Source organism: Alternaria incomplexa (genome assembly GCF_024043165.1).
Source record: "Alternaria incomplexa strain BMP 0042 chromosome Unknown scaffold_20, whole genome shotgun sequence".
In the NCBI taxonomy this organism is placed as follows: Eukaryota; Fungi; Ascomycota; class Dothideomycetes; order Pleosporales; family Pleosporaceae; genus Alternaria; species Alternaria incomplexa.
In genome coordinates, this window is record NW_026249869.1 from 17809 (window position 1) to 43754 (window position 25946).

General features: G+C 53.3%; 10 protein-coding genes across 10 annotated transcripts; 7 read left to right on the top strand and 3 right to left on the bottom strand.

The window, feature by feature from the left end:
* Positions 1 to 239: 239 nt before the first annotated feature.
* On the bottom strand, positions 240 to 1575 carry J4E90_010166 (uncharacterized protein; the record flags this gene model as incomplete). Its single annotated transcript, XM_051439681.1, has 2 exons — positions 240 to 796; positions 843 to 1575. 2 exons carry the CDS (start codon positions 1573 to 1575, stop codon positions 240 to 242), a joined length of 1290 nt encoding a protein of 429 aa, XP_051286335.1.
* A 1146-nt stretch (positions 1576 to 2721) lies between these two features.
* On the top strand, positions 2722 to 4425 carry J4E90_010167 (uncharacterized protein; the record flags this gene model as incomplete). Its single annotated transcript, XM_051439682.1, has 4 exons — positions 2722 to 2900; positions 3043 to 3477; positions 3527 to 3739; positions 3789 to 4425. 4 exons carry the CDS (start codon positions 2722 to 2724, stop codon positions 4423 to 4425), a joined length of 1464 nt encoding a protein of 487 aa, XP_051286336.1.
* A 1080-nt stretch (positions 4426 to 5505) lies between these two features.
* Positions 5506 to 7923, top strand: J4E90_010168 (uncharacterized protein; the record flags this gene model as incomplete). Its single annotated transcript, XM_051439683.1, has 1 exon — positions 5506 to 7923. One exon carries the CDS (start codon positions 5506 to 5508, stop codon positions 7921 to 7923), a length of 2418 nt encoding a protein of 805 aa, XP_051286337.1.
* Positions 7924 to 8516: 593 nt separating this feature from the next.
* On the top strand, positions 8517 to 9305 carry J4E90_010169 (uncharacterized protein; the record flags this gene model as incomplete). Its single annotated transcript, XM_051439684.1, has 2 exons — positions 8517 to 8524; positions 8582 to 9305. 2 exons carry the CDS (start codon positions 8517 to 8519, stop codon positions 9303 to 9305), a joined length of 732 nt encoding a protein of 243 aa, XP_051286338.1.
* Positions 9306 to 9879: 574 nt separating this feature from the next.
* On the top strand, positions 9880 to 11259 carry J4E90_010170 (uncharacterized protein; the record flags this gene model as incomplete). Its single annotated transcript, XM_051439685.1, has 2 exons — positions 9880 to 10076; positions 10188 to 11259. 2 exons carry the CDS (start codon positions 9880 to 9882, stop codon positions 11257 to 11259), a joined length of 1269 nt encoding a protein of 422 aa, XP_051286339.1.
* Positions 11260 to 14345: 3086 nt separating this feature from the next.
* J4E90_010171 (uncharacterized protein) lies at positions 14346 to 15888 on the top strand (the record flags this gene model as incomplete). The annotated part of the gene is made up of 3 exons (XM_051439686.1): positions 14346 to 14843; positions 14890 to 15234; positions 15283 to 15888. 3 exons carry the CDS (start codon positions 14346 to 14348, stop codon positions 15886 to 15888), a joined length of 1449 nt encoding a protein of 482 aa, XP_051286340.1.
* A 656-nt stretch (positions 15889 to 16544) lies between these two features.
* J4E90_010172 (uncharacterized protein) lies at positions 16545 to 18126 on the bottom strand (the record flags this gene model as incomplete). Its single annotated transcript, XM_051439687.1, has 2 exons — positions 16545 to 17732; positions 17776 to 18126. 2 exons carry the CDS (start codon positions 18124 to 18126, stop codon positions 16545 to 16547), a joined length of 1539 nt encoding a protein of 512 aa, XP_051286341.1.
* A 268-nt stretch (positions 18127 to 18394) lies between these two features.
* Positions 18395 to 20344, top strand: J4E90_010173 (uncharacterized protein; the record flags this gene model as incomplete). The annotated part of the gene is made up of 2 exons (XM_051439688.1): positions 18395 to 18440; positions 18540 to 20344. 2 exons carry the CDS (start codon positions 18395 to 18397, stop codon positions 20342 to 20344), a joined length of 1851 nt encoding a protein of 616 aa, XP_051286342.1.
* Positions 20345 to 21183: 839 nt separating this feature from the next.
* Positions 21184 to 22548, top strand: J4E90_010174 (uncharacterized protein; the record flags this gene model as incomplete). The annotated part of the gene is made up of 3 exons (XM_051439689.1): positions 21184 to 21192; positions 21254 to 22000; positions 22051 to 22548. 3 exons carry the CDS (start codon positions 21184 to 21186, stop codon positions 22546 to 22548), a joined length of 1254 nt encoding a protein of 417 aa, XP_051286343.1.
* A 923-nt stretch (positions 22549 to 23471) lies between these two features.
* J4E90_010175 (uncharacterized protein) lies at positions 23472 to 25139 on the bottom strand (the record flags this gene model as incomplete). The annotated part of the gene is made up of 2 exons (XM_051439690.1): positions 23472 to 24946; positions 25133 to 25139. The coding sequence occupies 2 exons, from the start codon at positions 25137 to 25139 to the stop codon at positions 23472 to 23474; spliced, it is 1482 nt and encodes a 493-aa protein (XP_051286344.1).
* Between the last annotated feature and the right edge of the window lie 807 nt (positions 25140 to 25946).

Sequence of the window (25946 nt, forward strand, 5' to 3'; positions counted from 1 at the left end):
CGTGGGGTTAAACCGTGAAGTAGGGTGGTTGGTGATGCGAGCGGGGCTGTGCGGCACGATTAGTCCCAGCGGCTTCCTGGAACAACATCCGTTTCTGACCCCGAAGCAGCACCTAGCTTCCGTTGGACGATGACATTCAACAAACGGCACATGAGGCGAAACGCGCTCAAGTCTGGAGCAGGTGTGGCAGCGAAAAGACTTGTTTCCGAGAATTGCCAGACCACCTCTACATCCCATGGCTACGGAGTGTTTGGCAAGCCATCGTCCATCATGCGTCTTGCCTTCGTCAAATCATCCGATATCTCATGATCCCAAATCCAAGCCATCCTCGATTGCGCATTGATCCGCAGCGCTTCCAAATCGTCGCCGACACCTTCGCCTTCAAACTCCCACAGCATGCCAGCTTCCTTGCTAGTCTTGACTAGCTTCTGGCTGCGCGGCCTTCTAACAGCGTCGTATGCGTGGAAGACCTTCTCGAGGGTAGTCTTCGCATGACACTGCGACAGCAACTCGCTCAGGACGTACACATCTTCGATACACATACCCGCCCCGGCACCTTGATGCGGTGTCGAAGCATGAGCCGCGTCGCCCACCAGGCAGATGAGTGGCTTAGCGCTATAGTAGGTTGATGCAGGTGGGTGGTTGAATAGCGCCCAGATGTCGGGCTTCCGGACGTTCTCCATGATCTTGCGCACGGCGGGGATCCAGTGCTCGTAGTCCTCTAGCATGTCATCGCGAGACGTTTGGACTACCCAATTCTCGTCTTCCCATGTGGGTCGCGAGAAGAAAGCGACGACTGGAGGTTTGTTAGCTGAATCGATGAATGAGCGGAGTTGTTATACCGTTGAAGAGCGTGCCGTTTGCAATGGGGAATGTCAACACGTGCCCATGATAGCCCATATACATCTGCGGCGTTCTTGGTGTCTCATCGCCCAGGATATCGACCGCCTCCGCCATCGGCAGCAACCCCCGATACGCATACTTGCCCGAGAACACCGCCTTCGCTGCCTCGGAGTCGCCTAGCACGAGAGATCTCACGCGCGACTTGATGCCGTCGCATCCAAGCACCGCACTGTGTTGCGCAGTAGACCCGTCGGCAAAGTGCAGAATCGCATCGCCGGAGCCGTCGTCTGCTTCAGTAATCTCAAATACCCTCTTCTTGAACTGCGCGACTCCTTCCGGTACCAGCTTGACCAGCTCGTCAAGAAAGTGAGCTCTGTGTACGCCCCCTCCCGGTCCCTTTCTCCCTGGTATAACAAAGATCTCTTCCCCCAATTTGACATCCTTCTTTCTTTCATCTCCAACCCTTACATGAAACCAGTTCGGTGGGTCGGTGACAGTGTTGCCTTTGCTACATTTGACGAACGCTTCCGCGATGCGTGAATCGATGAGAGCCATCGTGCGAACCATAACCGGGGAGAAGCCGACACCTGCGCCTATCTCACCAAAGGCTGCGGCGGACTCGTATAGGGTGACACTGATGTGTGGACATTTGGTGAGGATTGCGATAGTCAACGTGAGGCCAGCGATGCCGCCGCCGACGATCGCGATGCTCATGGGGTTTCGTTCAGTCATGACGGTGGTAGGCTGGGGATATTCCAGATCTGACAGCGAAGCAGGTCACGAGAAAATGGCTGCGATATGATGATCGTGATAAACGTTGCTGACAGCATACTTCACACTTGATGCGAGCTAACTTCCAGTTCCCAAACCTTACTTCGAGGTACAACTGCAGCTGCTCGGTGGTAAGATGACCCACATCAGAGGTGGGGCAGGCTTATGATACAACAGTACCACGAATGAGCGGCACGGCAAAGCTTGCATCGCGTTAACACCGGGATTTCGCCTGGTTAAATACAGATGCGCTAACTCCCTGTAAAGCAGTGAAGGTGAGGAGAAACGCAGATCAACAGTTGTGCTGCGGCATGCTTACCGGCATTCTGTGAACTGCCGCTAACTACCGTTCAATGCCAACTCCAGACTTTGTGAATGTACTGATCATGACAAGATCTTCCATGACGATGTATTTGCTTGGAGAAACGAAAGGTTCGGACTGTGCCGTGAGTCTGGAGCGTTGTTGAAGATTTGGCGCGGGCCGCTGCGGTGGGGTTGCCTCTTCCCCGCCGAAGGCGCCGTTGTGGATCTGAACTCTCATCCCGAGCCCGCTAACTCATAATGTAACGGCATACCGCAAGACTAGCTTCGAAAGAAGCATTGCCACCGACGGCTTCACACAACGATAGGTTGTTGATCCATCGTTCGTATAACCAAGTCGCGAAGGATGCGGAGAGGGCTCAATTCCGCGCGATGGCCTACACGCCCCATGTCGGACACTTCTTCCATGTGATGCCCGCGCATCCTTCCGCCTACCATAGCCAATCGCAAGCATCGCGAAGTAGACGTTGCGAAGAAGCGCAAAACGTCCGCTGATCGTTCTCAACAAGACGACGCACATCAGGTCATGACCGAAGGCTTCGCGGCTCGTAATCGAGATTATTAAGCTCGTTCTGGAATGTTTCCGACAGTCAGAGCTCGAACAGGGCGAAAGTGCGACGCGGTGAGGGAATACATGTTGACTGGGCGTAATTCGAGTAGCCTTTCGTCTGGTCTGCAGTGAACCTTGACCCTGCCAGCATCGCATAACGAGCTGTTACTGATAGTCCGGTCGACTTCGCAGCAGCAACATCACCCCTCCTCCGTTCTTCATCACACTCCGCCGACATGACAGACACCAGCATTGTCGAGAAGGGAGTTCACGTCCACGACTCACCGGTGTCTTCAGCAGGGTCAACAAGCGCGCATGGCTTCGATCGCGCTGCGGAGAGGCGACTCATTCGCAAGCTCGACTTTCGGATCTTGCCAGTACTATGGATATTGTATCTGGTCAACTTCATTGACCGGTATGTTGAAAAGAAAAGCTGAGTAGGTCTGGAGCCTACACCGACATTAGGTCACCTACTTCGCATGTCTCTATGTTGATGTAGGCTGCAGACCTGTTCAGCTTCTTCCTTGCTTGACGTGCGATGCTAATCCGCTTTGGAGCGCCAACATAGGCAACGCGAAGATCCAGGGCATGGAGACGGAGCTGAATCTCGTTGGCCAGCGATTCAACATTGCGGTTTGGGTATTCAACCTGGGTTATCTTGTCGCCGGCGTCCCATTGCAAATCGCCTTTAAGAAGTATGGGCCCAAGAGTCTTTGCGTAATGATGTTCTGCTGGGGCATCACCGTGATCGGATGCGGACTCGTAAAGCGATGGGAGGAACTCGTCGTCTGCCGTCTGCTGGAAGGCATCGCCGAGTCGGCCTACATCTCGGGAGCGGCCTACTTGATCGGCGCATACTACTCGAAGCGCGAATACTTGACGCGATACGTGTTCTTCTGCACTGCGGGTATTGTTGCGGGCGCGATCAACGGCTTCGTGTCCTCGCTGATTGCTAGGATGGACGGTACAGCCGGTTATGGAGCGTGGAGATGGTAGGTTGACTGTGGAGTCCATTGGCTTACATCTACTAACGTGAAGTAGGATCTTCATCATCGAGGGTTGTGTAACTATCTTCGTCAGCATAGCATGCTGGCCCGTCGTCCCTCCGTTCCCCGAGCACTGCAAGTTTCTGTCTCCCGACGAAAAATCGCTCATGCTTGCACGGATTCAGGCAGATGGTGGCCACGTAGCTGACGACGAGATCTCATTCAAGAAGGCGTTGCACTTCCTCAAGGACTGGAAGATCTGGACTGGGTGAGAGGCATGTATGACTTTGCGCATAGCAAGGCTAACGAATGACCAGCGTTTTGATGAACATCGGGGTGACTGAGAACGCGAACTCTCTCGCGAACTTCCAGCCTACCATCCTCAAGGGCCTCGGCTACACCGCGACGCAAGCGCAGGTCCACACGATCCCTGTGTATCTTGTCGGCGCCGCCTTCTCCGTTATCTTCGCGTACATGAGCGAATGGCTGCAGCGCCGGTATCTGTTCTACGTCCTGGGTTGGGCAGTTCTCGCGACAGGTCTCATTGTGGAAATTGCGCATCCATCCGACCCTAAGATCCGGTATATGGGAATTTTCTTCGTGGCAGCTGGATGCTATCTCGCGATGCCGATCTCGATCATCTGGGTCTCGATGAACTGCGGTTCTGGGTACAAGCGCGCCGTGGCTATCGCTGCGATTATCAACCTTGGTACTGCTGGAGCCTTCGTTAGCTCAAACGTTTTTCTATTTTCGGAGGCGCCGGTGTTCCGCACTGGGTTCAGTACGGGTCTCGGACTGGCTTGTATCAGTGTTGTCGCTGCGACGGTGACGTTCTTTGGTTGTCAGAGGGAGAACAAGAAGCGCGACGAGGCAAGGTTGCAGATGCCGGAGGTTCTGGATCAGAGTATGAAGGCGCTGGGTGATGATCATCCCGACTTCCGGTTCGCGTTGTAGGCCGGAGACGATGGTTTGGGAGGGTACCGTTGGCATGTAGCTTCGGAAAGAGACGACAATGGAAAGGCGCCGTTCGGTGAGCCGTAGAGCAGGCGACTCTTCATGGATTGAGACGTTCCCGAACCCTTCCCAACCAGTGACTGACGTTTCACCAAGAGGCTGCGAGCTGACGTTAGTTGACTTGAGATTAGCAAGAGATTCTATGACGCGGTCGCGTTACGTGAGGCACTACGACGCGCGCTGCCAGATGCTGTGATGACGCGCGCTGCGTACGTCGGTGATGATAGCATCACTACGTACTCACGACGATGAGCTTGCAATATAGATGGCCGCACTTGTCGTACAGTCGCTGGCTGCCGAGATGATGGCGTTGAAGTGTTAATGGCGGTCGGATGGTGTGGTGTGTACCTGAGAGATGGTGGCCAATCGGCGGTCCGACGCCAAGCAATTGCGGCGCGTCATCGCGGTGTTCAACACCACGGCTTCTCCACCACAACGACATCTGCAGCCTCATGAGTATCGACGTTGAGCCGTCATTAGTGCTGTAATACGCAGGCGCTTCTGCGTCACCACAATGGCTGCAGTCTGGTTCCTTCCTTCGCCTGGGCCTACGCGATATGACAATTTTTTGCTAGCTGCTAAGAGTCGGCATGAAAGCCGCGACACGATAGGCGCTTGCTTCGAGTTATTAACTAAGTGCATGATAGGCGCACGCGCTGGGTAGCTTGTGAGTCGCGAAGGCGTCCGGACTCGGGACCTTGTGCATCCGAAGCTACAGAAGGCGTCCGGACCCGGCCTCTGTGCATCCGACTTTCGACGTAAGCGCTAATGGATTCTCTGCACAATAATATCAGGGCTACAAGGCTGGAAACTTCTATGTAACACCAAATCATTGGTGGATATACGTACCTGTGCGCAAGCATCTTCCAAGATGCAGACTATTGCACCGAGGAGGGCCGTGTACGTTTTTGGTACGCTTGACGCTACAAGAACTTTGCTGACCCCGTGTTAGAAAGTTAAGCCCCTACCTTTAATTTTCATGCCCTTGGTTCAACTTCCAGTGCATAGCAGATGCAAAAAATGGCCGAAGTAGCGACACTTTTCAACGAAGATTGGGAGTTCCAACGCTCTGGGCAAACTGGCTGGAGCAAAGTACACCTTCCCCACGATGCTATGCAGGTAGAAGGGCGGCGGGAGGACGCCCTCGCTGGAACTCATGGCGGATTTTATCTTGGCGGAATGTACAAGTATCGCAAAACATGGCAAGCGCCTACTACTCTGGAGTCCAAAGTGGTCGCTTTGAGCTTTGATGGTGTTTACCGGCACAGTCGCGTGCTGGTGAACGGCACAGAAGTCGGCGGTTGTCTGGCGGGCTGGACCAAGTTTGAGATTCGCGTAGACTCTTACCTGAAGCTCGGCGAGAGGAACACCATCGAAGTACATGCCGACAACAGTGAACAACCTAACGCGCGCTGGTACACTGGAGCCGGAATCCATCGCAGCGTTCATCTCATGGTTCGGAACCACAATCTGCTTTGCAAGGACGGGATCAGGCTGGCAACGCTCTCCGCCAGTGGGGTTGCTCTTCTCACATTCGAGGTTTTACTCAACAACGAAAAGAAGGATGACGTTGAAGTATCTCTCGAGCTTTCGAGAGGAGGAAGGAACGCGATCCAGTGGAGAACAAAAACGACAACGTCTGAGCTGAGACAAAACTTCGAGATATTGAACCCAGATCCATGGTCGGCTGAGACTCCGAATCTCTACGACTGCACTGTCGTCATCAACGGCGATCTCTATAAGTTCAAGTACGGTCTGCGCACTCTGCAGTTGAAGCCTGGTCATGGATTCCTGGTCAATGGCCAGACTGTGAAGTTGCGTGGTGGTTGCATACACGCAGACAACGGTATCCTCGGCGCAGCATCGTTCAAAGCTGCTGAACTGCGGCGCGTGTCGATCATGAAGAAGAATGGCTTCAACGCTATTCGTATGTCGCACCATCCATGCTCAGAAGTTCTTCTACAAGCATGTGATGAGGTAGGCATGTACGTCATGGATGAGTTTGCCGACTACTGGTACCAGGCAAAGTCTAAATATGACGATTCCAACACCTTCAACAAACGCTGGGAGTACGAAGTTGCTTCTCTTGTGGAACGAGCTCGTAACCACCCTTCAGTTGTTATGTACTCATTGGGTAACGAGATCACTGAACCAAAATCCGCCTACGGACACACGATCGCGAAGAAGCTCCTGGACCTCACGCACAAGCTGGATCCATCCCGACCTAACACTATCGCGCTCAATCTTACGCTGGCCCTGATGATGTTTTCAAAAATCCCGCCGGGGGATCCAAATACTCCTCCTGCAGATAACAAAGGCGGTCTGGGGGATTTGGCCTCTAGCACTTTCTTCAACATCATCGCCAGCATGTTCCTCTCATTCATGCGGTACTTCCCAAAGTTCAATCACACCAATGTTGTGACCAGCAGACTCTATTCGTACATGGATGTTGCGGGCTACAATTATGGAGATATCCGGTACCAATCAGATGCCAAATTACACCCTTCAAGGATGATGCTCGGTACCGAAACCTGTCCACCTGATCTTCCTAGGAACTGGTCCAACGTTGAAAAGATTCCGAACCTAATAGGAGACTTCATGTGGACTGGATGGGACTACCTTGGCGAGGTAGGCATTGGTGTGCACGACTATGAGGCAAGCAGGTTTACCCCTATAAAATTGTACAAGCCTTGGCCACATCTAGTAGGGGGTTGCGGCGCTTTAGACATCACTGGCGTGCCCAATGCTTCGGCTTTCGTAGCCCAAGCGTGCTGGAAACTCCTGTCTCAACCCGTAATTGCGGTACGTCCATTGGACGTCTCTAACTTGTATTACAAGGCGACGCCCTGGCGAGATTCCGATGCGATCGAGGGCTGGGGCTGGAAGGGTTGTGAGGGCCAGAAGGCTTACATTGAGGTCATCACTCAGGAAGAGGAAACAGAACTTTTCCTGAATGGCCGCTCGCTTGGGCGCGCAAGTAGCAACCAAGCCAACAGATACACCGCTAGGTTTTCGACAGCTTACGAGCCTGGCGAACTTCTTGCTGTTGCATACTCTGGCGGACAGGAGCGTTCGCGCTCCACGCTCCGCTCCGCTGACGTTGCTTCAGTTAGGATTGTCAACGAGAAGTCCGGTGAACTTGTCGCAGACAGACAAGACCTAGCGTACCTGGAACTTCAACTCGCTGATCAGGAGGGAAACATCGAGATGAATGACGACGATACCCTTACCGTCGAGGTACATGGAGATGCCACTCTGGCAGCGCTTGGGTCTGCGTACTATAAGAATCTGCATGACTTTAAGGGCAATGTTCATAGAACATGGCGAGGGCGAGCCTTAGCAGTGATACGTTCCGGCATCAGGTCTGGAGACGTTGTCGTTACTGTAAGCAGCGTAAGGCACGGATCTTCGTCGATTACCATAAAGCAGAGAGCTTAAGAGTCGCAATAGCTACCTTGATAACACCTTTACAAGGACGCTGACCACTTTGTCGACTTCCAAAGGCCTGATATTGGTAGTTTCATCAACGTCCGTGGGATTGTAGCCGCCAGCATGAAGTATGGGTTCCTTGCGAGATGCAGTTTCCAGCAGTCGCGCAAAATTTCCACGTGCATGCTTCGCTCTGGGCCATATGAGTATACCACGTGCTTTCTGGTAGTATCGTAGAGAATTAACGGCATAAATAGCTGTGCTCTGTCGCATGCAACCGTCAAGTTGTCAAGTATCTTTTCTTATTAGATAGCCCTCATGCCATCGTCAATCTCCGTGTCATAATGCTCCTCTGCGAGCTCGTTTGAAAGGAGGTGGATGCTCATCGCGATGGTTCTCGAATCATCATCGAATGTTACTGGTGAACTTTTCCAGCAGTATCGTGAAGTCGCGAATCCTCCGCGCGAAGATTAACGCTAATCTCGAAATGCCCACTAGCGGCTCGGTCGCTTACTACGTCACAGCTCCCACGTGTCACCCCGCCTCCAGCTTATCAATCACTGCCATTCCAGCCGGACCGACCCCGCACCACGAGCACCACTATGTCCACGTCGAAACCGTTCCCAGCGCTAAGTGGCGGCTGCGTCTGCAATACCATCCGCTACAGGCTCCTTACAGCCCCGCTCTACTGCTATGCCTGCCACTGTATGGACTGCCAGAAACAGACGGGTAGCGCCTTCTACCTGAGTCTGAACATCGAACTCTACAACATCCAGATACTGTCTCCGACGAAGCCTTCGTTCCTGAGCCGAGAAGTTAAACCCGGCCTTGTCGATCGGTATGCCGAGTGTCCGCAATGCCATGTCCAGCTTTGGGCTAGTAACCACCTGGGTGATGCAGTCGTTGAGCTGAGAGTTGGCACACTGGACTTCCCGTCGCTCATGGAGCCGGATATACACATTCACGTGGAGAGTAAGCTAGACTGGGTGACTTTGCCGGAGGGCGCGAAGACGGCGCAAAGAGGCCATGATTACAAGAAGTCGTGGCCGAAGAGCAGTCTAAAGAGATTGGACATGTGTTGGAAGCGCGCAGAAGAGGTGAAGAGGCGGAGGGCTGCTGCAATGAAGGAGAGTGAGATTGAGGGCACTGCTGTGGGCGACGAGACTGCGGATGGGGTCGTGGCGGTTGAGGGAAGTGGAGAGGGCGACAAGACGCCAACCGCAGGAGACATCGGTGGCGGTGAGGATGATGAAGCTGAAGAGCAGAGATTCCGGGAGACTGAGAAGGCGTTGCTGGAGCGGTTGGAACGATTGAGTCTCAAGCTGCAGAATGAGGAAGGCACGAAAAAGGTGGTGGAGACTTGTCTTGAAGACTCGAAGAAGAGTCCATAACACGGTGCAGAAGGTCTCAAGAGCGTTTGAACACGCGCACACCCCTCTGATCTCCCCTCTGTCTCACATCTGGTTGATAAATGTACTGTATTGTCTTTGCAGGTCCAGATGAAAGGTTGCGATGGGGGCGGCTGCCTTCAGGTTGTGCAGCACGTGCGCTTACGTCATGTTACTACCATGTATCAGCCCTGTGAATGGTCGCACGCCCACGAACACTTATCTTCGCCTATCCGTCTCTCTCTACTGCGACCCCACCATGGCGCTTTCGATCTTTTGCGCTCTACTTTCGCTTCTCGCTACACTCACTAGCGCGTCTACCAACAACCGTCAAGCAGGACTTCAAGACGCACATGAAAAGGGGACGAGGATAGCCATTATAGGTGCAGGGATCAGCTGTGCTAGCACAGCATACCACTTGCGCAAAAACATCCCCCCAGACCTTCCTCTTTCGATCACGATCTTCGACTCTAGCGAACGCATCGGCGGACGAGTCGCTTCATTCGTAGTCCCGGACACTCAAAACAAGACAATCCTTGAAACAGGTATTACCAGCTTCTTTGCCGACGATAAATGTATGGAACAAAGTGCCAAGGAGCTAGGGCTGGCTCTCAACGACGGGTCTGGCTACTGGCCTCTAGGACAGCATCGGGAGCCCACAAGAACAGGTGTCTGGGATGGGACGACAATCACCGGTAAACCATTGCTTATCCAGCGACTAAGGGAATGGCTGGACAAGTGCGGTCTTCTTTGGCTGATGGAGCCGGTTCTTTGGTCCCATCATATGTCCGTATGGGATACGTTACGTCTGCTTCACTGGAGTAATTGGTGCCTAGATCCTGGAGTGCAGGCTTCATGTGAGCTCGCCTCACCGACATTTTGGAGGCGTATGCAATTGCGGTTCGAGTACGGCAGGTCACCCAGGCTCTTCCGACAAGCCTTGTCTACCACCAACAAACGACTGCAGGATTTTGGAAATGAGGGCGGTTATCGCAATGTCGCTGTCGAGCTCGAAAGGGTCGGCCTGAAGGGCGACATCACGAAAACATCAGCTGCACAGTATCTTACAGATATTGGCGTTAGTAAGCCGTTCCAATCCGAGGTCGTCGAGCCCTGCGTACGTGCGCGTTTCTCTCTTGACCTGACGCAGGTTCGAGCGATAGATGCATTCATGGCTTGCAAAGAGTCAAAGGAATTGTTCATAGAAGGTGGAAACGTCCAGCTTGTAGAAGCAATGGTCAATACTTCGCAAGCGGACGTGCAGCTGCGAAGCGAGGTAGTTGGTATCGAGAACTACGTTTATTTCGCTGTCGCACGGTACATGCAAAAGACGTTCGGCACCTACCCCCCGTATCCACGTATGTGGATTGCCACGAAAACGCAAGCAGAGAACGAGGCGCTCGAAGATTTTGAGCCGGGCGCCCCAAGTCGTCACAATACAGCGTTCGACTTAGAGGATGCTGACCCCAGCCGCGGCACCGGTGAAGCAGTATCAGACAGGCCTTACGATATGACGATTTACCCAGAGTGGTACCAGCCTATTGTCCGACAAGCAATCGTCGAGCCTGACTTTGGGACACTCGCCTTCTCCCACCCAAATATAGACGTTGTTTGCCAGACTACGAGCGATTCTGCGCAATACGATGATTGTGTAGCAGCTTTTGCGACGCTGGAGGGTCTCGATCGTAATAAGGTGCAGCTGGTTCACAAGAGGCCCGGCGAAAGATGGTGGGCGAATGTCGTTACGACGTGTGCAGTCCAAGTCCACTACAAGGGCGACTGGTCAAAGTGCGAGGCTTCGCTGTCGGACATATGGGCTCACGCCAAGGATGTCTTTGAGGGGTGCCATGGCGAGCATGGGACGGTGGGTGGCTATGTTCCGTTCGGTGTGCCAAATTGCCCTGCGACGATTGATCTTGTGTCTAGTCGTCAGTGGCGCAATCCAGATCCGTTCTAGAACGATTCAGCGCGAGTCGAAGGTACTGGCAGGAAGTTGATCGCGTCGGAATAACCGATGGCTGTTATCATAGTCACGAATGTAGGAACAGACCTCGAGAATGTCGCATGAGATGATGTTGATGGTACGCGTGTGGTTCCTGGAAGATGAGGAACGTGGCTGCCCGACGTCATAGGGGCTCGCGCTTTTCCCTGGTGGGCACTAGCGCCGCCACGCCAACGGCAGGGCCCACCTCTGCACATCAACACTCGCGTCATCCTTCTGAATTGCGACTACACCCCGTGCCCGCTCACACCCATTCTCGACCTCCCCACCAGTATGACTGTGGTATCCCGCTCATTGTTGCGCTCGATGACACGCGCCTCGACCGAATGACGCGCTCCTGCCAGTACAACCATGACCCATAAGTCCGATGAGGCCGCGCTCGCGTCATGAGCAAGCCGTGCGCACCGGTCGCGTCCAAGCAGGAATACTATAATTATTGACTCATTATCGGGCGCGGTATAAGCCCTGGCCATGTATCTGCGCGACGCGCTGAAGTTGCAGCTGGACCAGTCACTACAATTCACACTGCGAGATTATCTGCTTTCTGATAACCTACACACCCCTGGGACGGCGAGAGCCTTTGACGATAGCGACCAGACTCCTCGATTTGGATATCACGTTGCGATAGGCAGTGCTTCCTGGCGATTGCCAGGACATGAGGCCGACTCAAATCTTGTTGTGAATCACAAGTGTTACTGATGATTTCAGTTCCCAGTCATTCACATTCGCGGTCACGCTTCATACTATGAATCACGACATATGCTTCTATCACTGATGCTGATAGCTCTGCTTCTTCCTACCATAGTTCCTTGCCATCGTGGAATCACTTCCAAACGGCGATAAGCAACATCTTCGCTCTCGAAACCACTTACAACGTTGTAAGGTCGCTAACAGCTAGTTGACATACATACAGACATGAACAACGGAACACCGATGTCAGCATCTCGCACAGATGTCGCGCATCCTCCTTGGGCAAACTTTCTACGCTGGAGCACGATCCGGCCAAAAGAGAACCCAGAAGCTCCGAGTACTCGCCAGCCAGCCGACTTTCACGACGCAGTGCTTGGAAGCAGACCGTATCCATATCCTACTCACAAACATACCCCGCTACAGGATCCGCCGGGCTCAATCAGACTTGCTACGATATTACCTGGTTGGTCAAACAAGATCACGATCAGGTTTGACGAACATGTCTTGAGACCTCGAGCTCAGGATGATCACGTCGTGCAGAGTTTGGCCGAGATCAGGAAGAATCTGCCTGACGACTGGGAAGCGTTCCAGACTGTAAGTTGACAACCGTAGGGCTTGATGTACTAGCCAGAAATATCAGCTAGGGCTCAAGAATAAGCTCTCACATCCCTCTCTCAACGTCGACGCTTTGGCGTTGTTTACAGTCATGTACAGTGGTCTTGAGAGCTGATAATATGATACTCAGATAAATACTCACGAGACGTTCTTTCGCCATATCGTGAGTGGGAAGACTTCTTTGCAGCTGCCTAATGCAGCTCAAAGCAGTTTCAAGCCTTCGAACCAAGATGTGCGTGATCTGCCGTTGCAATACGACGTCATGTCATACGTGGTGAGTGCCTTCTTTTCGTCACCGACATCGTCATTGCACTTGAGCTAATTTGTTCCTCACTTTCGTAGCATACCGGAGCTAAAGAAATCGTACCCATCTTCGTCGTACGTGTCGACCAGATCTCAACGCTTCTCGTCAACACAACCGTATACACTCTCCTGCGAAAATCTCGGGATGTTGAAAGTGAGAAACATGTATGGATGGACGCTCTTTGTCTTGAGCGAAGCAATGAGGAGGAAATGAATCGGCACGTTCATCGAATGCGAGACATCTATGATCAATCATACAGGGCAACGATTTGGTTAGGGGAAGGAAATATCAGGGCCGAACGTGCTATGGATGAACTCGGTAATCTTGGACAACAACTCTTGCTCGAAGCCGAGACTGGACTCTTGTCGAGCGCGCAGGATGCGCCGGCCAACGGATGGCACGATCCCGAGGTCGAACTGCCGTACTTGCGGGAAACATGGAGCGATATCGAGTTTCTTCTAACGCATCGATGGTTCCGCAACATTTCGGTGTGAACCGGACTGGATGCTCAGCTCGACAACTGCTTGGGTCAATCAGAATTTCGGTGAGCAAGCACTCTTTGGTCGCTACTCAGCAAAGTCGTCGACATCCGAGATCAGGAGCGATGTCTCGGACGCAGTTCAATGCTGTGGTGATCGTCTTTTCTTCCGTACCAACGAAGGTTATATTGGCCTTGGACCATCCAATACCCAAGCCGGCGATATCATCGCAGTATTTCTCGGTTGCTCTACGCCCCTAGCTTTGCGACCGAGCTCCCGCGGCCCTGGTCACTACACTGTTATTGGCGAATGCTTTGTATACGGAGTACAAGATGGCAACATGCTCCTCGGCCCATTACCTTCACCGTGGGTAGGCGTAGCAAAATGGGTTGAGGGCGATCGTCGCGTCTTGAGGTTCTTGAACACTGGTACTCAAGAGGTCAGCGCCGAAGACCCGAGATTACATGATGATGATCTCGACGGGTGGGAGAGAACATCCAAGTTGTTGGATGGCGATGATCCGATAAACTACGACTTCTTCCGACACAAGGATACGGGCGAGGTGATCAACTACGATCCGAGGCTTGAACCGGAGAAGCTGGAGAAGAGGGGTGTGAAACTGGAGTGGTTTTCATTGGTATGAGCTCAGGGCGGGAATGTATTGTCCTGGCCAGTGCAACGGTCTCGATCGAACTCAAGGTACGGGAATAATAGACGGTGCAAGCACAACTACTTTCTATCCCTCCAGTAAGCTCACCAATTTGAGGTCTACATCTTACCGATCCGCCTTTCTTCCGCAAGGCATCTTAGCGGGCGGACGCAAAAGTGAAGGTGAAGGCGGATTGTTGTGGCAGACACTAGTGGGGACGCTAGGACATGTATAAAGATCTACTCCAACACTGACTTCCTCTTCGTCCTCCTTCCACTGCGCTTGCAAGCGCCTTCGCGAAAACATGGCTTCAGATATCGACTACCGGCGCGATCATGCCTTCAGCTACGCACTCTACGGCATTCAATCACCACCCAAGGACGATCACGTCTTGCTCCGAGTACAACATTGGAGCTCATCAGCAGACCGGACAGAACGCAAAGTCGGCAATGCCGCGAATACATTGCACGAAGAAGAAGACATTACTTCTGCTAACCACGAGGAAGATCTAGGTCTCTGGGTCGGGCTCCGGCCAGCTAGAGGTGGTGTCCTACGCCAACACGATCCCGAACCCGTCGGCGACGACACCGAGACACAGACAGCCCTTGCCGAGATTAAGGGCAGGATCAAGAAGACTAAAAACATGACATCCAGATCAGTCGACTCCCTTTCAGAGTTGAGCGCTCTTCCAATCTGGCCGCTAGAGGCCGACATGACGAGAGTTGTGGTCAAATACAACACCAAGCGTGCCGACAAGAAACTGACGTACTTTGAGCTCGTCAATCGCGATCCGGTGACAAAGGTAAGCTTACAACACACTAATGCACCGTCTAAACTGACACTTCTAGCTATGCGTAGCACGAACCGTAAATGCTGCTGATTGCTTCTTCTTCCATGCGTACCGGGATGACTCTGTGTCTACCTACGGTGGCCGAGCGAAAGGCTGGGGACACGTCATCAGAGACTACATGACTGCGGGCATGAACGTCCCGTTGGATGTCATCGCTATGATCAACCGCTTTGCCGTCGCGGCAGAGGAGTGGATGCTTGATGAGATCGCACGCGCCATCACAGAGACAGACGAAGAGATAAGAAGTGCGACCGTACCGCAGGTCATCGCCATCTATCGCCTTCTGGATATCAACGCTACATTCAAAGAAGCCGACGCCCAAGAGGCTCACCTCTGGATGACGGTACGTTTTGGAAGTTATGCACGGTGTAAAGCTTGCTAATCCACCCAGAACATGTTCCCGAACTTGATGGCAACGGGTACTCTCACATCACAGAACTTGCTTAAGTACGCGGCCGACTTGCGCCGGAGCCAGACCTTCCAAACCTACAGCGATCTCCGAGACGGCTTAGGCGTATATCTGCTCGAAGTCGTGCTTTGTGCAGGTAGTCAGCCGATCGCTGGGAGCATTGTCAATACCTGGGAAGAGCGGAGTGCACTTCGGCGCTTGTTCACTGACGAGAATGCCTTGCCACCGTCATCACATATCAGGGAAGCGCCTGAAGACCTACGCTCATGGCTCCGGAACCATCTTGAACTGGTAGACTTCATGGTCGATATACACGGCAACATACCAGTGGCAGTCATGCAACGCTACGGCGCTGCCGTCTACAATGCCAATGTGGTACAGCTATTGGGAAACATATCACAGCCAGCCCGTGACGAGCCCGCCAAACACTTGATCATACAAGCGGTCCAGTATGCAGCAAAAGAGATCATGGCGAAGTGCAATGGGGTCATCACGAAGATGGAGCCGTACATGGAGGAGCTGAAGTCGGCCATCAAGAGTCTTGTGGAGGAGCAGAGTGACGACGAGGACATGATGGAAGAGGACTAGGTGAGCATTGCACGGTGCATTCAGCTCTTTCACGACGTGCTCAGGGTCTTCCGAGGACTGTTATGAGTTGTAGTGGGAGGCATGTTACGAACTGCTAAGATGGAAGGGCTTCAGCCTCGGCTGCAAGCACGGCATTCGGGCAGGCTTTGATGGGACACGGTGTCGGTTATATACCAACATTGCACGGTGCAGTCATCTCATTACCATGAGCTGCGTGAGAAAAGTGATATTAGCGTCAATGCTTGCGGGCAGTCATGGCGACATCGAAATGTCAATGGAGGATAAAGGAGTTTTCGTGGTACATTGCTGCATACGCAGTGTCAAATCCTTGTGCCAAGGACAGTACATAAAGCAATGTATTTTTGAACTCCGAACATCGGAAGTGACTTTGTGTGTATAGGCGTCGATGTAGATGGCAAGACACATGTTCTGTCATCCTCTAGTGATGTGATGAATGCACATAGCCCTCAGACTGCATTCAGTATGATGAGAATGCGTTTCCAAACTTGTATCTACACCCGTTCTGAAGGTCATTCCAGCTGACCGTCACATCAGTAAATCATATACCCTATGGAAGAAAGGCATTTCACCAGCAAGGCAACGTGTGAGTACAAGTACATATACAAGTTAGTTTGTTACATACTATACACCCCATCCTACACAGTCGCGCTCTTGAAAGCATCCCGCGGTATCGACATGGCAATACCACTCTTCAGTGCCGGGCTATCAAACGAGCTCTTCAGCCCATCCTTCTCTTCCAGATACTCGCCCTCCCTCAGATTCAGCGTATCCATAATTCTTCCAACCTCATTCTGCTTCTCAACCTCGTACTCCTCGGCAGAAAGCATCAACGTCTCGCCGCGCGCCTTGTTGATCTCCAGAGGCTCGTGTTCGATGGCTGCGGGCCACTTGCCGGCTGCGTAGAGGGCGTCTTGAATGTCGGCCCACCTCACGCTCACACCTTCCAGCGTGTAGGGCTTGACGGGCGGTGTCTTGAGAGCTTTGGGCAGGACGGAGCGGGCGATGTAGTGGTCGCGGGATCCAGCCTGGGCTTTTGCTTCGAAAGCCTGCTCGAGGGTGGTGATCTCTGCGCGATGACCCGCGAGGATTTCGCGATCAAGCTCAAGGTCTGCCTCGGAACGTGTAGGATCGGGGTTGTCGAGCGCCTCCTGCAGGGCGCGGGCCTGGACTTTCAGTTCATACAACTTCGTCTCAGCACCGAGCTCGTTGGCGGGCGCCGCTCTCTTGGTGAGATCTTCTTGTAGGTTCTTGAACTGTTCCGCTTTTCGCAGAGCGTACTGCAGCTTCCCCAGGCGGGTCTCGAGGCTCTCCTTGGCAGCCTTTATGCTCTTCTGATCGGCCTCGTTCTGGTGGTGCTTCATCTTCAGCTTGTGATCCATGGACCGTATTTGGCCCTGCAGCCACTTGATGTTATCCGTGGGCTTCGCCTTGGCCAGCCCCGCATTTGCCAGGGCGTCAATCTGCTCCCACCGCTTGTCGAGGAAAGTCGATACCTTCTTCTCCTGCTCTGCCTGCTCTTCCGCCGTCTTGGCTCCATGCGTCTCTTGTATCCGTAGCACCTCGGCCAAGTCGGCGCTAGTGTTGGCGCGCTGGTCCATGATCTTCTTGACCCTTGTCTTCTTGTCCATGCGCTTGAACTCGGGGTTCGTCTTGTCCCAGGCGGTCTCGTGCAGTCTGCGGAATTCGCGTAGCTTGCGGAAGGCATTCTGGCCTTGGCTGGGGGTGGGAAAGGTGAGGACGCAGTGGGGTACCCATTCGTCTGGACGCAGGGCGGGCGGCTTCGAGTGCTTGCCAATGAAGGGAAGTTGTTCGAGGTGGTGGTTCTACAACATTAGCAAGGATCAAGCAATTGGTATGTTTTCATACATCCAATAGTTCCTGCAGCGAGTAGATGATTTGATTCGACTTGGTGTTGCGGAAAATGTAGATGATCTCGCCGTGCTTGGCAGTGCCTTCCGGGTCCACCACGTCACGAAGAGTGTAGGGCTTGACCGGTGAGATTACATGCTGAGCGGTCGCTTGTCGTCTCGCCTTTTCGCTTACGACGGTCTGGAGGCGGAGGTGCTGCGGATTTGACTGCCTTTCAACATATGCGGCTATTTGCTTTTGCATATGCGCAACATGCTGAGGGGTGACGCGGCTGGCGGCGGTGGGACTGGCGAGTGAGATGGGCTGTAGCGGCGGCTTGTACCGCAGCCGGGCAAGAGTTCGAGGCATGGCGGCGGGTGGTGATGCCAATGGCCGCCGGCGATGGTGGTGGATGAAAGTTGCGAGTCTCAAAAAGCACGGGCCAGGCCGCGGAGGTCCGCTTGATCCAATACAACAGCTGGGAACTCCAAACACGCGTTCACCCAGCAAGCTTTACTATGCGCTGCGTCATTGCGATTGCTCGGGCGCTTGATCTAACTTATAGCAATGCCTCAATGATACGTTTCTTTATAATATCCCGTCCCCGCCCCTGCCTACCAACCAGATTAGCGACGTAATGGCTGGAGAGGCATCCCAGGCAGCCGAGCCCAAGTCTCCACCACGTGAGCGCCCGTGGCTGCTTGCATATGTATGCGCGTCGAGAATACAAGGGTTGTAGTCGCTGATAGTCTGCCAGAATCGCAAGCTCAGACACCTCCAAGGCATCACCATCCGCAACCTCACGCTCAGCTTATCCCCCCCAAAGTCGCGCGGGCGGACCATCGACGATGAAGCTATACCGAGTACGCTCAAGTCGCCCACCAAGGCGCTGGCGATGAGAGAGAGCAGAGGCCTGGCGCATTCGCGATCTTCGAGCGACCTCACCTCTCCCGAGGACACGCGGCGCAGCAATGGCGGCTTGCGCGAACCCACCCCGAACACGGCGACCAGACCCGGATATGGAAGGGGACTGCGACGGCGCTCGACTATGGAATGGACCAATGCGACTCCGCTGTTCCGCCAGAAGAAGCTGGAAGACATTACCGCGGGGCGCATGGCGGATACCTTCTTCAGCCTGCACGTGGAGGACCAGGACGACCCGGTATACATTTCAGAGGTCGCGGAGAAGGCGATGAATCCAAACTTCAAGTTCTTCGATCTCGGACCCTGTGGTCCTGGTGTCACGCGAGTCGACAAACTTACTGTGAGGGTGTGGGCGAAGAGCGAAACGATGCAGGACTGGCAGTACCTCATGGACTACACCGTGCAGTTCAGGTCGCTGCAGTTTATAGGCAGGACGGTTGGAAGCTTCAGACACCCACTTCCGCAGAACTGCATACTCTTCCACATGACGGACGGAATCTACACTAGCTTTACGGATCTGCCGGTAGAGGAGCGAATGCGCCCTGAACTTCTCGCACCGCCGAAGAACAACCCAGACGGAAAAGCCCTTACGTCGTCGTCATACGATGCGCTGATGCGGCTATCGACCCTAGATGACTGCATTCAGGATGCGCTGACTACGCGAGACCGGATCGCCGACGAAATCGAGGGCATACTTGCGGCGAACAAGGAGGATATCTGCACGGTCGAGGCAGTCCCCGAGACGGAGGAAAGTCTGCGCACCGTCCAGGCTGCGGTGACTGCTGAGAAGCGAAGGGTGGTGGCTGCGAGGAGGCGGCGGGACGAGCTTGAAGCCAACATCAAATATCGACGAGAGAAGATGCAGGCGGGGCGGGAGTTGCAAGTGAAAGCCGAGGCCGCACTTGATGAAGAACGAGCAAAGTGCACTGAGAGTAAAGAACTTATAGAGAAAGCTAGCGAGGACATTACTGGCCAACGGCGGAGAGTCTGCGAAGATCTCCTCAGGATATTCCCGATCGAGCCTGTTCAGGGCAAAGCACTCGCCTTCACGATACGAGGTCTCCTCTTACCCAACTCCAATTTCGACGAGGTAAATCCGGACGTGACCTCGGCAGCGTTAGGTTACGTCGCGCAAGTCGTCAACTCACTTTCGCCCTATCTGTCCGTCATACTACCGTATCCAATATCGCCCCACGGCTCGACATCGACCATTGACGATCCACTCGCTGTCACGCAGGCTAATCAGAACCCTCAACGCACTTACCCTCTCTACATGAAGAATGTTGTCAGGTATCGCTTCGAGTACGGCGTCTTCCTCCTCAACAAGAACATCGAAATCCTGTCCAACTCTCTCGGCCTGCGCCCGGTCGATATCCGCCACACATTACCGAATCTGAAGTACCTCCTTTACGTCGCTACTGCAGGGAAGGGCGAGCTTCCAGCGCGGAAGGCGGGCGGCATCAAAGGCTTGTTGCGGCAGGATGGTGTTCTTTCTAGAAAAGGAAGCATGGACAGCACAGTGACAGCAAGCAGCGTTGGCACACCCACGACTGAATTGAAGAAGAATCTTGAGATTGCGGGGAAGAGATTGGAGATAAAAGCAAATGGTGCGCCGACTCAGATACATGGTCATGCAGGGAGCAGACTAAGACCTGCAGCATAGCAACATAGCGGCATAAGCGGAAATGTATGTTCGTCGGTATGACAGGTCTGGTCTAACTGGTTTGGTGAGTGAGTGCAGCCATGTAGATGTAGACACCAATAGTCAATAATATGAGCTTCGAGAGCACCGTTGCTTTTGGTCCGGGTTGCTGCCCGTCCTATGACCCCGTAGTCGATTGCTAGTTCCATGCACCTGTTACGCACGCTCCTGTTGTCTTTCTGTCGGACCGCGGAAGAGACCCGGGCCGCACCTCCATCAGGGTCCAAAAAGCATTTCGCATCATCATTCACGTCGCATCGCGTTCTCCAGCATTTCTAAACAGTAGTTTAAGCGAGTACGCCGCTGACATAAGTCGTACCCCTGGCATTCGCTCACAGCAGATCGACGCGCTACGGAAAGCCAAGGGCTCCACTCCACCGGTCGGAAATTGCTTGGGACGTCGAGCCAGCGAGACCTGACTTGCGGCGAGCCTCGGGAAAGCCAGAGAAAGGAGAAGCAACGCATCCGCTTTTATATCTCAGCCGCTTTATATCTTCTGCTGCAGGCTCTTCTTCGGAGCTTCTTCTACGTCGTCTGGGAGGTGTTTTGTTTATCCTTAACAACAGACAAGGTATTGCGACTACCGACCCGTCTTCCGCGTTCCGCTTCTCCTCAACCTCACAATGACGGAACCGTTTCCTCCCCTCAACGGCGCACTGCCACACAATACAGCAACGAACGGCGCAGCCAGGCGGAGAAGAAAGTCTAGTGCGCTTGGTTCCGATGTACCTGGCGATGTCGACGTCCCAGCGTTGGCTACACACCGCACGAGCACCCCGCCGCTGAACAGTCCGACGAGCATGGACTCGGTGAGTGCTTTTTCGACCCTCATCCAGGGTATGCAGGGCACGCGCTGACAAGATCCTATAGAAACCAGAGAAATCCGCCCGCCGCTCCAAACGACGAACAACACGCCGCTACCTCTCCAAATTCAAGCGCCAATGCATCCGCCATACCTGGCTGCTGCCGCTCATCCTCGGCCTCACAATCGTGTTCCTCTACCTCATCTACCCCTACGAGTCAAATCCGCTGTCCGCCTGCCTCTTCCTGTCGTACCCGCTCGCACGCGACGACCCGCTCATCCCCGCCCACGTCCGCGCGGATCCCAATGGCCCAGTTCACTACGGCAAAGGCGGGCGCGACTTTGCTTTCGTCGGCTTCTACATCATCGTGCTGAGCTTCACGCGCGAGTTCTGCATGCAGCGACTCATTCGCCCGATTGCGATAAAGCTTGGGATCAAGAACAGGGATAAACAGAGCAGGTTCATGGAGCAGGCGTACACGGCGCTGTATTTTGCGCTGTACGGGCCGTTTGGCATCTGGATCATGAGTCGCACGCCGGTGTGGTACTTCAATCCTATTGGGATGTATGAGGGTTTCCCACACCGCACGCACGAGGCTGTTGTCAAGGCGTACTATTTGCTGCAAGCGAGTTACTGGGCGCAGCAGGCGATTGTGCTGTTGCTTATGCTGGAGAAGCCGAGGAAGGACTTTAAGGAGTTGGTTGCGCATCATGTTATTACTGTCAGCTTGATCTGGTTGAGCTACAGGTTTCATTTTACGTACATGGGGATTGCGGTGTACATCACGCATGATGTATCGGATTTTTTCTTGGCTGTAAGTCGAAGTTCTCACCAACTTCAAGATTGGCTCACTAACATGGTCAGACCTCCAAATGCCTAAACTACATCGACTCTCCTATCGTCGGCCCCTACTTCTTCGTCTTCATGGTCATCTGGGGCTACACACGCCACTACATCAACCTCAAGATCATCTACTCCATCCTCACTACCTTCAAGACCGTCGGTCCGTTTGAGCTGAATTGGGAAACGCAACAATACAAGTGCTGGATCAGTCAATACATTACCTTCGCTCTGCTGGCGTCACTGCAGGCCGTCAACCTCTTCTGGTGGTTCTTCATCTGCAGGATCGCATACCGTTTTGTCGTATACAAGGATGCGGATGATGACCGTAGCGAGTACGCGCCGACAGATGAGGAGACGGAGGAGAAGGAAAAGTTGATCAAGGAGGATCTGGAGGTTGAGAAGGATTTGGAGAGGATTGAGGAGGCGCCGAGTACGCCGGCGAATGGCGTGCCGGGGATGAGCAGTGGAAGTGATAGTATTGGGTCGAGGGTTAAGCAACGGAAGGGTGGGAAGTCATAATGAGGGACGAGAGGGTGTTGATGAAATGACATGGGTGATAATGGGTCAGGGTAGGAAATGGGGTTTAGTGGTGGGACTGTTGCGCGCTGGACAGGTATTCGACTGCCTAAGCATTGGGCGGAGTCTGTGTATAGGTATTCTTTCTCTGATGTTCGTGGGAGAAAGTGGCTGATGAGTATGTCAGATATTAATTCATTACATGGTCATAATGTTGCTTGAACTCGTTGGTCTAGAGTTGCATGAGGTGTTCACTGTCGCGACTTCCTCCCCAGTGCGCCTCTGCTTCCCTCAGTGACGTCTGCCGGAGCGAAGAACCTGAGCCGCATCCTCGCACAGCGACCCTCGGAAGTCATCTATCGGCGTTGCCGCATTCGTATCTTCCATAGATTATCAGGGTCGTTTGCTGACATTGGGCCGTCGCGATGGCGATGGCGATTGCTGTACTGCTCTCCTGTCGATGACGTTTGCAGGCGTGCGCGAAATTTGAGCGGCTTCTTCGCACAGCGCACCCTCGGAAACCACCTTTCGCCATTAACACATTCGGATTAGCGACGGAATATGGGTGTTATTTGCTGACACCGCCCATGTCTGAGGAGAATCGCTGTGTGGTGGTCCGCATGTGGGCTAGCGCGTCTGGGGAGTCAACTTCGTTCCACGGAGGGCTCAGTTGGCGTATCCAGTCGCCACCCCAGCTTTTGCACTGATGGTATCGCTCTGGCGGAGGCCCCTAATCGATGCGTGAAATTGCGCTGCAGTGAGGCACCTACAATGGTTTGTTGCAAACAGCCCTTCTTGACCTCCCACTTCTAAAAGGCCCACATTCTGGAGAGAATATTGCGAAATTGCTGTCAAGGGTTATCGACTTAAACGATACATCTGCTGTTATTGGCCTCTTCATGTACTATTGAATAGAGTGTACTAAGCTACAGGTTTGACTTGGACAAGATCTTATCGAGTACCTGCCTTAGCTTTTTCTCACAGTCGTTGGGCTGTTCAACAGACCTCCAAGCGACGAATCTATCAGGCCGAACCAAAACACACCCGGTCTCTCCCACTCCACTCTTCCGATGCCAGTCGCGGCGGATATCAGTATATTCTAAGCCATGCCCGATGCCATAGCTGACCACTGGAATGCCCGTGGCTTTACCAATGTTTTCCGCCGCAACCCTCCAAGCTTGCCCACCAACTCCAACCAGCAAGCAAAAGGAGCCTTTCCCAGCGAGATCAAGTGTTGATTCCAATGTATGGCGCGACGCACCATCGAGCCAGACATGAGGTAGTCGACTGCCGGGATATGTGCTGATCTGAGCCTCCACGATGGGGTCGCCCTCCAAGGTAGGCCTGGGGCTGTCCTCGTCGTCCAAGTATACAGCATCCGAGATATACCACTGATTGTAGGCCATTCCGAGGCTTTCTAACTCCTGCCTCTTTTGCTCTAAAGCCTCTTGGAGCCGCGCTCGACGAGCTGAGCCTGCAGCGGTCGCCTGCGTCAACTCTTCCAGCTGCTTAACTCCTTCTTCGGGCGAAGCGGTCATTCCCAGCGCCTCCCATATTTGGGAATTGGCGCGTATTTGGTTGTTGGACTCGCGCACGAGCTTTGCGCCGACCGGTTGCCGCTCCGTGCTATACGACTCCAAGAGATCGGGGCCAGCTAAGCCCTTTGCGACATACGCAACTTTCCATGCTAGGTTGTACGCATCTTGAATGCAAGTGTTGCTCCCCAAGCCAAATGTGGGAGGGTGACGGTGAGCTGCGTCACCCAACAGGAAGACGTTCTTTTCGCTGTTTGAGTATTCGTTTGCAACAGCTTCGCGGACGGTCCAAGGGTCAATCTGCAGGACCTTGACATCGATGTTCTCGTCTCCGACAAGCTCTCGGAAACAATCAACAAGCTCAGGGCTCTCTGTAGTAAGTCCTTCGAATGGATTCGTGCCGCCAGGTCCAAAAGCAACCATGACCCATTCGTTCCATGGCCGAACCATGCGCAGGTGAGCAACGACTCCAGGGAAGGTCTTGCGGTCGGGCTTGATCATCCAATGGAGGCCAGCGTACTGCTTCTCCTTCAAGAGATGACCGAGTTCTGCGCGAATTAGAACATTGCAAGCCTTGGGGCCCCCTGGAGTGATCGAGAAGTTGAAATTGAAGGAACGAGCTATCTGGCTTCGCCCCCCATCTGCCCCGAAAAGATATTTGGTGCGGATGTTGAAGTGCTGGTTTGTTATGTGATCTTCAACAGCACAGAGGTGTCCTATACCAAGATCGTCACTGATACGCTCTACCTTTGTAAGTTCTGTCGAGAAGCGATGTTTGAAGTTGTGATGAGAGGCATAGCGGAGGAGAAGTGGTTCGATGTGGCGTTGAGTCAAGTCAACGTATTCGCATGGAGTCGTTTCCTTTACTCGACCCTGTTTATAGCAGCGGTTAGTCGACAAGCCCCCTTCCAACTAGTCGGTATTGTGTTAAGCTTACCGCACTGACTGGAAGCTCCTGCCATGCCAGGACTCTCCCGTACTCTTTTTCTCCAATCAAGTTTCGGGAAAATCGCATGGATAGAGGAGTAGAGCCACGAATTGCCAGTCGCAACCCTTCATCCTCAAGATCGATGTCGCGGAGACATTCTAGATGAATAAGTCATGTTTCGGCATATGGAACACCTCTAGGGCTATCTTACCGAAAGCAAAAGGATTGAATCCGTGAGCTCTTGGTGTAAAAGCAGTAGAAGAATCTTTCGATATCAGGAGCCCGCTTAGCCCTACCATCTGTGGGTCAGTAGTCATCCGATAACCTTAAGATTAGAGATATTTAATACCATTTTGGCCTAAGAAAGATGCCAAAGCTGCTCCAGCCGGCCCAGCTCCGATGATCAAGATATCTGTTTGGACTTGAGACCCCATGCCGACTAATTGGATGAAAGGGGGTGCGGGTTTAAAAAGGAGTGAGAATAAACAATTGTACTTTAGTCAGAGGACAAGTGTCCTAGGCGATGCTTGAAGCTATACGCTTGAGCAGCAATGCAATATATGTATAGTGTTGTCTCAAATTCTGATTACACTTTAGTTTACTGTGAACTGTTAAACCTGAACATTGCCTCACTTCTCGCGTCTTCGGGCCTTCGGCGTGCCGAGCTCGCCTGGTTCCAACTGAGCGTGTATTCAACCGCACAGGTGAGCTAAGCGTCAAATAAAGTGACACAAGGAATCAATCTTTCGCTGGTGGTAATGCTCTTACAGTCCATCGACTCTCGCTCTCGCTCTCGCTCTCACTCCTGCGACTAAAGGCTTGGTAAAATGCTAGCTCGTTGTATTCTCACACTTGTCCGGCCTTGGCTGGGCACTTGTTTGATCCATCTCAACCTATCGGCCTTCTCGCGTCTTCGAGATGTCCGAGCACCCCGAACT